General features: G+C 41.7%; 1 protein-coding gene across 1 annotated transcript in view; it reads right to left on the reverse strand.

The window, feature by feature from the left end:
• Positions 1 to 1,780: 1,780 nt before the first annotated feature.
• TBX15 (T-box transcription factor 15) overlaps positions 1,781 to 15,560 on the reverse strand; it is a 216,666-nt gene continuing 202,886 nt past the window's right edge. The window contains exon 8 of the mRNA XM_033940178.1: positions 1,781 to 3,463. Within this exon, the coding sequence (XP_033796069.1) occupies positions 2,685 to 3,463 (779 nt within the window). The 3' untranslated portion in view covers positions 1,781 to 2,684. The remainder of the gene's footprint in view (positions 3,464 to 15,560) is intronic.

Raw genomic sequence — 15,560 nt, forward strand, 5'->3', positions numbered from 1 at the left:
TACCTCCGCATTCCAATTTTCAATTCAGAGAGGTTCACCTCCCATGCATTTGGGACACAGAGGTATTTAATTGTCTCTATCATAATTATCTCCTCTTTCCCATTTTTCTTCCAAAGTATACATGTTGAAACCTATAACTCTGTCCTCATGGACCACTGACCATTTTAGAAACCACCTTCTGGACCAACTTCAGCCTGTCTATATCTTTTTGAAGGTACGGTCTCCACAATTGTGTTCAGTTCCGTAAACGGCGTCTCGCCAGACACTGATATAATCAACTTGGTTTTTCTGCTGGCCATTCCTTTCCCTATGCACTCAAGAATTTTACTGTCACCTCATTTACTCATTTGACCATAAAAAGATGATCAACAAAGATCAGCCCTAGATCCCTCTTTTCTCATATACAAAACTTCTTTCCTAATACTGATCGGTTCCCATAGACTTTTGCAGCCTAAATCCATGAATCTGCATTTTTGTACATTAAAGTTTAGTTGCCAAGTTCCAGAACATTCTTCAGACTTTGCTACATCCCTCCTCATGTTTTCCACGCATCCCAAAAGGTCTACCCTATTACAAACTTTGCATCAACTGCAAAAGGGCAAATCATTCCCAATAGCCCTTCTCTTATGAAAATATTGGAAATAGCTGGGTTTACAAATCTCTAGCACAAAAAAATCACACAAGGTAAACAACTGCAACAATTTATTGAGCATCATTCTGTGCTTGGCACTTATAAACAAAGTTCTGTGCATAGAGCACATTTTTATACATCTTTGTATTCATATATATCTTACATACCATTTGATGCCCTTTTTATATTCATAATACTGAATCATCACAAGACACATAAATACATTTATCTACAACACATCAAAACAAAGACTTAATAATGTTTGTATTCTATTATTTGATATTTGCATTTACACACCACTTATATTCTTCTTTTTTTTTTAAGAAATGAAAAGAACAAGGCAAATAATTAAAATGCAGTGATCTATTCAACATCACAATATGGCCAAAAGATGGAAATTGTTCAATGAAATCATTATTCATACGCCTACAGTTTACTATGCCGATTCTTCCATACAGCACTGTTACCCAGGACTGACACTGAACTAGAATTTCTGAACTGGGAGAGGAGCAACTGACCGACTCTTGTCTTTCCCAATTCCTTCATGCTTGGCTTCCGTAGTTTTCTGGTGATAACGATGGTTTTCAGTCTGCCACTGTTGACCCATGGATGTAACATGATAGTTAAATGTATTAACTAATCAATTCCAAATTTAGGTCAGTTCTACCCATGGATAAGGGATTAAGGTCTGTTCTTCCATGGATAAGGTCAGAAGCTTGCCTTTTGGGATGCATCAGGAGCTCATCCCAAAAAACAATTCCATTTTTCCAATTCTACCTTACTCCTACAGCTATCTGCAGAAATGTATGAGGAAGGTCCTCACTCTGTTTATTCCACATGGATGGCTATATGAGGGGCTGCTAAAAAGTTCTCAACCCAGCCATGAAGACAATGACATAGAACCAAGAAACTTAGAAGTTGTTCCACACTTTTTGTTTCATTTCATATCACTGAAATGAAAAGTGTCAAGAAAAGTGAGGAATAACTTGTAAGTTTCAAGGCTCTCTTTACGTCATTTTCTTCTTGGCTGGGCTGAGAACTTTTCAGCAGCCCCTCGTATTGTGATGTCATAATGCCTCATTCCACCAATGCCTAAGAGCCAACCTTTTATCAGTGACATCACAATGGCTTGGTTTCCCTATACCTGTGCCCATTTGCTAGATACATTTGCCTCATTGAAACAAGGTGTCAATGTGGAATAACTTGTAAGTTTCATGGCTCCGCATCATTCTCTTCTTGGTTGGGCTGAGACCTTTTCAGCAGCCCCTCGTACCATCCATACACTGTTCTGTCTGTACTAACAACAACAATAACAAAAAAGCTTTGTACTGGTGTCCATTCAGATTGAATGCAACCCTTTACTTTTGCACTGCTACTTGAGAAATTTCAACCAGTTTTCACCACTATTTCCTTTGTGGTTTACATGGGTTGCTTTTCTCTATCTCTCTATGAATTAGGTGCTACAGAAAAGCCTTTCTTGGCTCATTTGTAGTACACTAACTGACTTGTAAATGTTCCATTTTCTCACTAAAGCAATGTTTTGGGGGACATGAAGAGCAACAAAGCATTTCTGTGTGACACATAGCATGCTTGCTAGCTTCCAGAGCAGGCTAAGCCATTCCTTCTGAGACTCAGTTCACTCTTCAGTGGCACCTCATTGAAAGTGCAGCTTTAAATAACAAATAGCAGTCTAATGGTATCTCCCTCCTTTGGTGAGATTAAAGCACAAGCCTACCATGATGTCATAAAGTTCATGATAATTTATAGCAAGTGTATATGTTTTTAATTTAAATATAGCATGTAGTTTGCTTAAAAAGCCAGTTGAAAGTCAATAAGGATACTAAGTCATTGTTTATTGCTAAGCATCAGCTTTTTTCCAGTTCTGTTTTTGCTTGGTCTTGTTTGCTCATGACATTTTTCTTTTACATAATCCGTTCCTTTCCTTTTCAAAAGGCAAAGAGATATCATGATGGGAGAGTATGGAATCTTATTTTTCCCCCCTAAAGACAAAAATAGGTTTCCTTCTGTCTTTTATTCTGGGCAAATAAGACTCTTAAACCATGTGTACAGACATCTGTGAGGAGGCCCCTGGTACAGTTCCATACTGTCTATCACATGCATTTGCGGCCTGCTGATTGGTGGAAGGTGTGCCAATCATGTGCATCCCATCCACACCCGCTGAAAGATACTGCCTCTCTCCAAAAGCCCCGTTGGAAGCAGAAGAACAAAGTAAAGTGCTCTGTGGTGCAGTTAGTTTTTCAGGACTTCCTGCAAGCCTGGGAGATCCAGGAAAATTATATCCATACAGATTGTAAGGGTTGTGAAGGGAGAAGGCATTGTAGGAACTCTGTTGCATATGACCGCTGCCAAACATATGTGGAGATGAAGAGCCGCTGGCTGAGTTGCTAGCTTGCATGACATATTGAAACTGAGAGGTTGGAAATGACCCCAGCTGGCCACTGTAGGCATCCATCTTGTTGTTGTTTGGCAATGAGGAAGCAGTGGGCATTCCTGAGATCAAGGATGGAGTCCTCTGAGGCATGAAGGTTTCTGAGGATTGGTTGTTAGAAGCATTGCCACTCTGAAGCCTATTATATCCATTATCACTTAGCCCTGGGTAGCTCTGTAAGGCAGCCATGTTGCTCCTGGCACAGGGAGGATAATCAGAAAGGTTAAGATTGCAGAGTTGGCTCTCCCGGCAGCCAACATTGAAAGTGTTAGGGGCCAGATGAAATGTTGGAGGAGAACAGGAGGGAGAGAGAAGATGAGAAGATGCAGAGGGGGATGGGGTTCCAGTGCTTGATGTTGTTGGGGAAGTTCCTGTACTGCCACCTGAAAGAAAATCACAAACAGCATTGAAATAATAGAGCAAGTGATGCCCCTTTATATACAATGATTTTGCATAGTTGACTTCATTGTGTATTAAGGTCTAGGTGTGTAAACCATATTCCACAATGTAATACTGTAGCAGCACTTGCTTATCCACTCTTACTCCAGCTGAGATTACACATATGCACCTTTCAGACCTCCTATGCCAACTTTCTTTAAATGAGTTCCCTTATTTTCTTACTCCTGTTACTCTATCTTAACTATCTACTTATTTCATCTTTTTATTAAAATGTTTTATTGCGTATTGTGCATTGTAATTGTGCATTGTAATATTCCATATTGTGCTCTTTTATTTGAATATTTTTATTGGTGTAATTTCTATTGCCTGTGTTTGACGTATGCTTGCTCTACATCACCTAGAGTGGATTTCGTCAAAGAGGTGGTAAATAAATAAAGTATTCTTCCACTCAGATGTACAATAGCAGATGAGAGTCTGAGTCATGTGCACTACCATCTTCTGAGAAAAAGAAAAGAACTTTCTTCTGAAAATTGATATGAAACGCTTTATAAATCAGATTATCATTGTTCATGACTGGATAATGTTGAAAGCTAACCATACAGACCGCCTCCGGTACAAAATGTCTTGCATTATAGAAAATTTTGGGCTCCTTTGACTAAGGTGCGCTAGCGTTTTTAGCACACGCACGAAATTACCCCACGATACGCTTCTAGAATAACGCCAGCTCAATGCTGGCATTAAGGTCTAGCGTGCGGGACAATTTAGCACGCGCTATTCCGCGCATTAAGGCCCTAACGCATCTTTGTAAAAAGAGCTCCTTGCGTTTCAGCCTGGATGTATTTAAATATATTCTGGGTATCATTAAATATATTTAATAGGTAGTCTGATGTCATGTTTGTCTTTTTGTTCAGGTATGATTTCACTGCAAAAGACTCCTACGGCTTTTTCCAACCTTGATCAGCCAGACAAGTAAGAACCGTTACTCAAAATCAAGCCCAGACCTCCCATTTGGCAACACTTACTGATAACCATCAAGCCAAAGGCCAGCGCTAACAGACCTCTTGCTCTACTGTAAAATATTATGGATAAAGCAACAAAGTCCTATCCACATTTGTTGCATGTTTTCCCTAAAGGGCACATGAAATGCATTGATTTATCACACAAATAAGCTACGCTGGCAGCTGTTCAAGCAATGAATTCTGAGGCAGTTTATATTGAGATCATCAATTTTTCTTGATTATTATCAAGTGCGCATTTTTAGGTCAAGTGCAAAATAAATTCATTGTCCTGAGCTCTTTGGTACTACATGCTGTCATTTTCTACATATATTAGCTGTATAAAGTCCTATGATTTAAAAATGTCCCTATCAGAACATTCTTATTACAAACTCTGGAGTTCTTCAGCATTGAACTTGTATAGGATTCCAGGAAGACGTAATAATGGTGACTGTTGGCCTTATATATAATATCTATAAATCTGAAAGTCAAGATTCTCAGAACAAGTATTGAATATTATGTGACCAATCGACACCTCTGTTTATTAATAAATAATAATAATAATAATAATGTGTCAGGAATAACCAGTAGAGCCAATAGTCAGTGGCTTTCTGGCCAATGGCCTTATAAGAACATCATTCAGCTATCCAGCTGTGGATATGTCTTAACAGACTCCCTCCCTCCTTTGGAATCCAGCTCATTGGACTGGCAGAAGCTGCTTAACCCCTGCTTCCTATTAACAAAACAGGTTGCTGCTCTTCAATCCTTCATATGGACTTTTGGTCTGATCTGTGTGCCAAATGACTTCACTTACTGTCTTTGCATTTCTAAACCTTTCGCTGATAGATTGGTCTCTAGGTTTGCTCACAGTTTGTCTTTGGTAATTGTCTCCAGCTCCTCTACTGGACCTTATATCCACTACGCTTGTCTAAGCCACATAGCTCACATTATTTTACATGACATTATCTGTCCAACAAGCCGTCAGATGAGTGTAAGAGTTAGGTCTGTCCTATAATTTATGGCATTTTCAGTGAGTGGTAGAAAACTGGAAAGCTCTTCCGGAGTCTGTTATAGGGGAAAACACCCTCCAGGGATTCAAGACAAAGTTGCTAAAATGGAACATACGCAGGTGAGGCTGGACTCATTTAGACCAATGGTCTTTGACCGGGGGGCCGCCCTGTGAGTGGACTGCTGGGCACAATGGACCACTTGTCTGACCCAGCAGCGGCAATTCTTATGTTCTTAACCGCTGTGAACTGTCATAAGAAATGGCGGTATGTCAAATTTTATTAAACATAAACATATACACCATGAGCATGTGATTTCATTGAAAACCTATTTGCTAAATATTTGATCAACTAACTTCTTCGTCCCGTTTATTATGATTTTCATTAGTAACCTTTTGTAAACCGCGTTGAACTGATGGTTACACGGTCAACAAGCACAATGTTATGTTATGTGAAATATCTGAATAATATTTTCTGTTTTGTTTCCTTTCATTTTTACAACAAAACAAAAAAAAAGGACATTTTATTAATAATTGTAACCCCCCCCCTTTTTTTTTTTTTTTTCCCGAAAACTCCACTGGTTGCTAATGGAAGCTCGGGACAGATTTAAGTTCGGTTTTATCTGCTATAAGATCTTGACTGGCTTGGCACCAAACTATCTTTTAGATTCATTCACACGGTCTGTGTCTGTATATGGCCGTTTGGCAGAGGATGGGCTAGGGGAGGGCTTCAATGGCTGGGAGGGTGTAGATGGGCTGGAGTAAGTCTTAACAGAGATTTCGGCAGTTGGAACCCAAGCACAGTACAAGGTAAAGCTTTGGATTCTTGCCCAGAAATAGATAAGAAGAAAAAAATAAAAAAATTTAAATTGAATCAGGTTGGACAGACTGGATGGACCATTCGGGTCTTTATCTGACGTCATCTACTATGTTACTATGTTACATTTACTAGTAATAAAAATTCCAGATGTTCACATGCATTATTTATCTTTCCATGGGTTAAAGGTGTAAATCTAAAAGATACCATCATCGCATCATGTCATATCAGTCAGCAGCTTGGGATATGGATTTGGTTTCTCTAATCGCGACATCTTGCTCTTACCAATTTTTTAGGAGCCATCTGAAAATGTACTTGTTCTCTAGATACTTAGGTGATAAAAACTTTTCATTCATCTGTATTATTTTTCTTTTGTAAACCGCTTAGAACTTAACGGTGACTGCAGTATAGAAGTGAATTTTTATGCTATGTTAAATTAAGCCCTCCCTAGTGGCAAAATAAATAAATAAATAAAACTCTCTCAAGCCCTCAGAGTTTTACAATCTTCTTACCCCATCTGTTCATAGGTGAAGACTCTTCATATTGGAGGAACAGTCCCCATTAACTCTTGCCCTGCCAATACAGTAATAGAAAAAGGCACTGGCCGACATCTAGGCTGCCACCATGACTGGTTCCCAGGGCAGGATTAATTCATCGAGGGCCCCTAGGCACACAAGTCCACTGAGCCCCCTGCCCCGCCTCACCATGCCCCGCTCCCATTTTCTTATTTACTTCTTTATTTCCACTTTATTTCTTTTATTTTAAAATTCAAAACAAACAAAGATTACCATACCAGTGCCAGTGTACAGTTTTTCTTCTATGCAACCTCCAAACATCTCTGAACAAATCCCCCCTTCCTTCCTAGAGGAAGAGATCTTCAGCTGGCAGGGCTTTGGGAAGCCCACCAATTTGTATTTTACTTTTGGGTAGGAGGCATGGGGCATGGCGAAAAGAAAATGTAGTGCCCGTCATTTTATTGAACTAATACATTTCTCAATTAGCTTTCAGAGGTTAAAAACTCTTCCTTCAGGTCAGTAAACTGTACTGCTGTTACAGTATCCCTGTCCTGATCTGAGGAAATAAGTTATGGTCTCTGAATTAGTAAAAAATGCATTAAAATTAGTCCAATAAACAGGATCACATTATTTCCATTTTCTATTAATAAACAATTATCAACACAGCTACAATAGAAACATAGAAACATAGAAATAGACGGGAGATAAGGGCCACGGCCCATCCAGTCTGCCCACCCCAATGACCCTCCCCTACCTTTCTCTGTGAATAGATCCCACGTGTCTATCCCATTTGGCCTTAAAATTAGGCACGCTGCTGGCCTCAATAACCTGAAGTGGAAGACTATCCCAGCGATCAACCACCCTTTCAGTGAAAAAGAAATTCCTGGTGTCCCCGTGCAGTTTCCCGCCCCTGATTTTCCACAGATGCCCCCTTGTTGCCGCGGGACCCTTGAAAAAGAAGATATCTTCTTCCACTTCGATGCGGCCCGTGAGATACTTGAATGTCTCGATCATGTCACCCCTCTCTCTGCGTTCCTCGAGTGAGTACAGCTGCAACTTATCCAGCCGTTCCTCGTACGGGAGATCCTTGAGTCCCGAGACCATCCGGGTGGCCATTCTCTGGCAAAAATAAATAAATAAAACAAATAGAATTTTTTTCTCTACCTTTGTTGTCTGGTTTCTGCTTTCCTCATCTTCTCGTCATTCTCTTCCTTCCATCCATTTGCCCTATCTCTGCCTCTTCTATATAGCATATGCTCTCTTTCTGTGCCTCTTCCAGAAATTGTCTGCATCTCCCTTCCATCTCCCCACCCCCTTGGTCTGGCATCCATCATCTTCCCTCTGTTTTCCTCATGGTTTGACCTCTCTCTCCTTCCCTCCCCCCTGTGGTTTTTAGCATCTCTCTCTTCTCATTTCCTCCACTAAGATCTGATATCTCTGTCTCCTTCCCCGTTCTCTGACATCTCTCTCTCCTCTCTCTTCCCTTTCCTTATCTTCTCTGGTCTTCATTTTCTATTTCCTGCCTCCATCTGAATTCTTTCTTACCTCAGTTTCCCTCTTTTCACTGTGTCTACTCACAGCTTGCCATCCCTTTCCTTCACCCCTCCACTATCTCACTAACTCTGTCTTCTTCCCCCCCATCCAGCATATGCCCTTTTTCTTTATCCCCTCTTTTCATCCAGTATGTGTGCTTCCATTCAGTATGTATTCTCTTTCCCCATTCAGCATTTGCTCCATTCAGTATGTGTTCTTCCATTCAGCATTTGCTCTCCCCCCTTGTCTCATCTGACATCCGTTTGCCCTAATCTCTCTCCCTTCTCCCCACTTCTATCATCTGCCCCCTTCTCCAGTTACCACTTCCATCATCTGCCCTGCCCCCTTCTTTCTCTCCCTTAAGTTCTCCGCAAAAATATGCAATCAGTAGTAAACAGTTTATTTGCCCTTCTTATTTGTTACATCATCACTCCGTACTTGAGCGCGATGCCCTGCAGCGTACCGCCATTGCCCACCTGGTGCTCCACGTAGCTCTCGGCCAGAGGCACTGCGCTATCACGCTAGCCATACTGCCGTAGGAGCGTGTCTTGGTGCAGGCCAGGCTCTGGGAGAGCTCGGCCTCTGACTCGAATCCCGAGCCTGAGCACGGGAAGAAGAGCGAGCTCAAGTGGCCTGGCTTGCCCTCAGCGTGCAGCAGCGTTGAGCCATCCGCCATCTTCCCGCCACCGTTGCAGCACGAGCATGGGTACCAGCAGATGTTGTGCAAGCGGAAGGATGGCCCAACGTGACCCCCTGATTCATGTAGCAGAGGTAGTGAGAGCTCATGTGCGCCACGCTGCCTATCATAGGGGGAGGGGGGCCGCGGGGGCTATCGCCATCTGTAAAAAAGAATAGCTGAGTCACTGTTGCTCTCCCTCCTTCAGCGGGCCCCCCCCCTGACAAGTTTGGGCCCTAGGCATGTGCCTACTGGGCCTACCCATTAATCCGACCCTGCTGGTTCTATTTTGCTGCACCGCAATTACTCATAGTGGTGGCAGCCAAAGGTCACCTGTTGCCATTTTCTATCACTGTATCAAAGGGACAGGCTTGGGTAAAATTAAGGGGGGGGGTTTAGCGTTATCAAGAGAGGACTTGAAAAATATTGCTGTGTATTTCACTTATTTTTTTAACTTCGTTTGTTGTAAATAAAAAAGATACATGAGGCGAGTCTCTCAACTGAAAGGAAACTGCAGAGTAAAAGAGCATAGAATGATGTTAAGACGTGATAGACTGTGGAGTCATCTAAGGAAATCTCATTTTACCAAAACGGTGGTAGATGTGTGAAATAGTCTCCCAGTAGAGGTGGTGGAGACAAAGACTGTGTTTGAATTCAAGAAAGCGTGGGATCTCTTAAGGAGAGGAAGAGATAGTGGATGCTGAAAATAGGCAAACTGGATGGGCCATTTGGCCTTTATCTGCCATCATGTTTCTATGGGGGTCTTTTACTAAGGTGCGCTAGCTGATTTAGCACACGCTAAGTGCTAATGCGCCCATTATATTCTACGGACGCGTTAGCATTTAGTATGCGCTAAATCAGCTAGTGCGCCTTAATAAAAGACCCCCTACGTTTCTAAATTGCTTTGAATATCAGTCCCTAAAATTTTAACTTTTGAGGTGGTGTTAGATACCACCAAGATAAGTACAATTACCCCAAACGAACAGTTCAGATTTATATGTGTCTCAGAGCAGGTGTAAATGCCAATAGAATTTTTTTTTTTTCCAAAAATGCACATATACTTGGAGAATGAGATGTACAGTGTCAGCATCTTTGAGACAAACTTGGTTTTTCTTGTTACACAGATCTTTTTGGACCCCTGGTAGGTTACAAAAGTTAGACAGTTCCAAATCCAATAGATGCTGGCGCTGTCATATAGACATTAGGACGCCGGATCATCTGTTGTTCTATTGTCCTTTGATACTCAACTTTTGGAAGTCGATATGGGGACAGATTAATGTTATACTTGAGTCATCAATTCCATTGACTTATGAAGCAGTCATATGTGGAACATTACTACATATTAAGCCCCCCATGGACCGATATAAATGCCGTCTTTTCCTAATTATGACCGGGATAGCCATGCAGATGATAACCCGTAATTGGAAAAATTGCGATCGCCTGAATTTTCCCTTGTGGTGGGCGAACCTATGCTCTAGTTATAGGTATGAAAAAATGAATGTTGAAATGCTTGGGCATAGTAACTTATTTAAACTGGTTTGGGGCCCGTTGACATCTTATATTACTTCTCTGTAGTTGTTTTTTTGTCTTTAATTCTGTGCCATCTCCTTGCACATCCAGGGTGGGAAGGAGGGAGGGGGGTGGGATTGTGTTATTGTATTATTTTAAATAAGTGTAGATTATTGAAAGAGTATATACGTGGAGGGGCATAATCGAAAGGGACGTCTAAGTCCGTTTACGTCCATCTCGCAAGTCGTCCAAAGTTAAAAATAGCCTAAGACACATTTTCGAAACATACGTCCAACTTTTTTTTACTTTCGAAAATCGTCTAATTATACGTCCTGCCGATCTGATCGTCCAAGCCACTAAATCGTCCATCTTTATACCACATTTCTGTCCAACTTTCCATCCAAGTCCAAAACGCCTAGAACAAGCCCTGTTGGACATGGGAGGGGTCTACAAAGTGATGGACTGCACACCCAGACATGCCACCTAAATAGTGGGGTACCTTATAGGGCACTGATGTGAACTTCACAAAAAGGGTGCCATGGCTTCTCCTTACTACAGCTCCCTTATAGGTCACGGTGAGCCCCCAAACCATCTCCAGAATCCCCTAGACCCACTTATCTATCACCCCAATAGCCCTTATGGCAGCAGGAGCCACTTATATGTCAGTAAAAAGGGTTTTGGGGGTGTATAGGGCAGTGCACATGTTTCAGTATCAATGCAGTGATTACAGGGGCTTACGGGCATGGATCCTTCTCTCTATGGGTCCCTAACCCACCCCCAAGACGACTTCAGCCGCCTCTGGGCTGGACGACTAGGCTTTCCTATGCCAGACGGCCAGGTGATGATGGTCTGGAGGCTGAAATTTAAAGTTGTGATTAATATTTTATGGGGGTGGGGGTGGGAGGTCAGTGATCACTGGGATAGTGTGTGGGGGTCTATGTTATGTGTTTTCAGTGCTTATCTGGTGAGTTTAGGTGGGTGTTTGTGACTTAGACCATGTTTTACATGGTCTAAGTCACAATGTCCAAATTTCGTTAAGGCTCTGTTGTTAAACTTTCGGTTATACATGCTGTACGACTAAGTCTAAGCTGGCCCACGTCCTGCCCAACTCCCGCCCTCGACACGTCTCCCGAAACGCCCCATTTAGTTTTGGACGTTGAGCGGCACTATGAATGCCTAGGTCGTTTAGAAATACATCCAAAACCCAGTTTTATTATCGGCACTTGGACGTTTTTGAGAAATGTTCGTCCAAGTGCCGACTTAGGCCGGTTTTTGGACGTTTTTCTCTTTTGCTTATGAGCCCCATAGTGATTAATCAATGGGTGGAATAAAATGATTGATTTTGAATATCTGTAAGTTGAATGTGCTTTTCTTGACTTGTTATATGTCTGTGTATTGCACTGTTAATATTTAAAAATGAATAAAGATTTATATATATATTTTAAAAAATTCACATATACATATTGTAAAATGGGAAAAATGCCTATACTGTATGTTTTTGGACCATCAAACCATGCTTAGAACACACCATCTTTATATCGATGTGTCTCACATCACAGGGACATTATAAAATCAGTATTTACATATGTATGCCATTTACAATTGTACTATAAATGTCTCTATGTACCTGAGGGAGTCAGATATTCTCGTCCCTTCCACCCCCACCCCCACTGCCACCACTAAAACCACATTAAGATATATTTTTGCTGGCGAGGATGCCAAGCTTCACCAGCAGAAGAGGCCTCTTTAGCGTATCCCACCTCTGGTACCACAGCAGTGTTTGAATCAGCAGCATACTTCAGCCACCAGTGTTGGCACTCCTACACATGCTCAGTTCAATTGCTGTACTGAAAATGTGTGAGAGAGCTGGCTTCAGCAGATGAAGTGTGCCTGCTGACATAAGCGCTGCTCAGATAGCACAGGCAGGACTCACTAAGGAGACCTCTTCAGCTGGTGGAGCTTGATATCCCCAACAGCCAGGGCCGGATTTAGATGAAAAGAGGCCCTAAGCTATTCCACTTATGAGGCCCTTTCACCTCTCATTTTTAAGTTTGTAAATTACATGAGAGATAATAAAATATATCATTACTGTGATATATATCAATATGTTAAATGAAACATGTTGTTATTGGTACTAACCTTTATAAAAAATGTGACACGGATCTTGAGGCCCTAGGCTGAAGCCTAGTTAGCCTATAGGAAAATCCGGCCCTTCCAACAGCCAATATATCAGAGGAGGCCCAGGCCCCTGAGGCCCCCCCTGTCCCCCATGATCATGTTACTGCTATATGCACATGTTGATACTGTGCATCCCTTCTAAAATGACCCCTATATCAAGAGTGATTGATTGATGTTATCTAGCTGCGTAAGTTAACATTTAGGACTTCCAAGTAAAATTTTTCTTACAGCTTCCAATCACTACTACTACTACTACTGGTACTATTAATTATTTCTATAGTACTACCAGACGTATGCAGCGCTGTACCGAGTCACAAAGAAGACAGTCCCTGCTCGAAAGAGCTTACAAACTAAATAGACAAGTCAGACAAACAGGTTGTCATGGATACAGTTAAGGGGAACAGTTAATCTGCTGGCTGGGTTGGTAGGCAGTGGGGAGTAGGGTTATGGATTGAAGGCTATATCAAAAAGGTGGGTTTTCAGTCTGCTTTTAAACAAGGGACGGGGCTTGGCAGACAAACTTGGGTAATTTATTCCATGCATGGGGGCAGCTAAATGAAAGGAACAAAGTCTGGAATTAGCAGTGGAGGAGAAGGGTACTGCTAAGAGTAGCTTATCTGAGGAATGGAGTTCTCTGGGAGGTGTATAAAAAGAAAGAAGAGAGGAAAGATATTGAGGGGCAGCAGAATGAACACACTTGCAGGTCAGAAATAGGAGCTTGAACTATATACGATCGTAGATAGGGAGCCAGTGAAGTGATTTAAGGAGAGGGGTGACATGAGTTTAGCGAGGTTGGTAGAAGATGAGTCGTGCAGCAGAGTTTGGCATAGAATGCAGTGGGGAGAGGCGGCACTGCTGGAGAACAGTTAGAAGTAGATTGCAGTAATCTAAGCGTGAGGTTATGAGAGTGTGGACAAGGGTTCGGGTAATGTGCTCAGAGAAGAAGGGGTGAATTTTAGTGATGTTGTAGAGATAGAAGCAAAAAACAAAAGGAATTGACCCCAACAGGCCTTAACAGTTTGCTGGATGTGGGTAGAAAATGAGAGGTCAAAATCGAAGACGACTCCAAGGTTGTGAGCAGAGGAGACTGGAACAATGACAGTATTATTTACCGAGATGGAGAAAGGAGGAAGAGCAGAGGGTTTAGGAGGAAAGAGGATCAACTCAGTCTTGGACATGTTTAGTTTCAGATGAGGACAGGACATCCAGGCAGCAATGTCAACCAAACAGACAGAGACTTTTTCTTGGACGTTAGGTGAAAGTTTGGGTGTAGAGAGGTAGATCTGGGAATCATCAGCATATAGGTGATACTGGAAGCCATGGGAGGAGATCAGAGCAGTATATAAACCACAAGAAATGCCTTCCTGGGTCAAACAAAAGGTCCACCTATACAGTACTGGTATCTTGTTCCAAGCAGTGGCCAATCCAGAGAACAAGTACCTGGCAGGAATCCCAAAAGGGAGGGCTGAAGAAATAGTATGGAGGGAGGGCTGGAGAAAAGAGCATGGAGTAGGGTAGTGCTGGATGGGAGGGGAGAGACAGAAACAGCAGGAGAGGAGGTTGGAAGGAGAGAGAGGGGGGTGGGCACGTGTGGGGGTTGAGGAGTTGGAGGTTTAAAGGAGAGAGAAAGAAAGAAGTACCTACAGGAGAGAGAGGTTGAAAGGAGAGAGAGAGGCACCCGTAAGGAAAGAGGGTTGGAGGGAGGGAGAAAGAGAAAAACACTAAAAGGGTACAGAGGATGAGAAGGGGGACCAAGGAAATGGGCAAAAGGTGGGTGGGACAGTGGGTGGAGTGTGTACGAGGTCATGTGTCCTCTTTTTTTGTCTTCACAAATATGGTAACCCTGTCTTAGACCTCTATCATAACTCCTTTCAGATATTTTGACTCTGAACTGAAAAGCTCTAACCTCTTTAGCCTTTTCTCATAATGGAGTCATTTCAACCCTTTTATCAACTTGGTCACCCTTTTCTATACCTTTTTTAAATTCTGCTATGTAATTTTTTAGATACAGTGACTGGATTTGCACATACAGTAATACTCAAGGTGTAGTGCCACCATGGACGTTTCAAGTTTCTTTATTTTTGATATACTGTCTATCAAAATAAGTGTCTAAACGGTATACAATATAATGAGATTTTAAAAAAACAATAAAAAGGTAAATAAAAATAGTATCTTATCAAATGTTAAAAAATTCTAGACGGGCACACTTCACGTACATGGAACAAAAGTGAAGTTGGGAGGGGAAGTTTTTTAAAAATACATCAAAATAAAATTAGTAAAAAAGGGAGGTAAAAGGAGAGTGGTGAGAGGGTGGGGATCGCATCAAAAGAACGATAAGAGGCATCACATCAAAAGAACGATAAGAGGCATTATATTTTCTATTCTGTTCTTCATTCTTTCCTAATATTCCATTTGCTTTTCTTAATCCTCAGTCACACACTGGGCAGAAGATTTCAAGGTCTTGTTCAGTGACATCTAGATCCTTTTCCTGGGTGGAGTCTCCTAATGTGGAAACTTGCTTTAAAAAGCTATCATTTGGGTTATCCGTCCCAATTTGCATCACACTACACTTGTCTACATTAAAATTTATCTGCCATTTGGATACCCAGTCTTCCAATCTGTCAAGGTCCTCCTGCATTTTCTCACAATCCTCATGTGATTTAACTACTTTGAATAGTTTTATCTACAAATTTGATCACCTCACTCGTTGTTCCCATTTCCAGATCATTTATAAATATGTTTCAAAAGTCCCAGTCCCAGGGGCACTCCACTATTCACCTTTCTCCACTGAGAAAATTGACCATTTAGAGCTACTCTGTTTTCTGTTCTTTAACCAGTTCCTAATGCCTAAC

This window comes from Geotrypetes seraphini, chromosome 4 (genome assembly GCF_902459505.1).
Source record: "Geotrypetes seraphini chromosome 4, aGeoSer1.1, whole genome shotgun sequence".
In the NCBI taxonomy this organism is placed as follows: domain Eukaryota; kingdom Metazoa; phylum Chordata; class Amphibia; order Gymnophiona; family Dermophiidae; genus Geotrypetes; species Geotrypetes seraphini.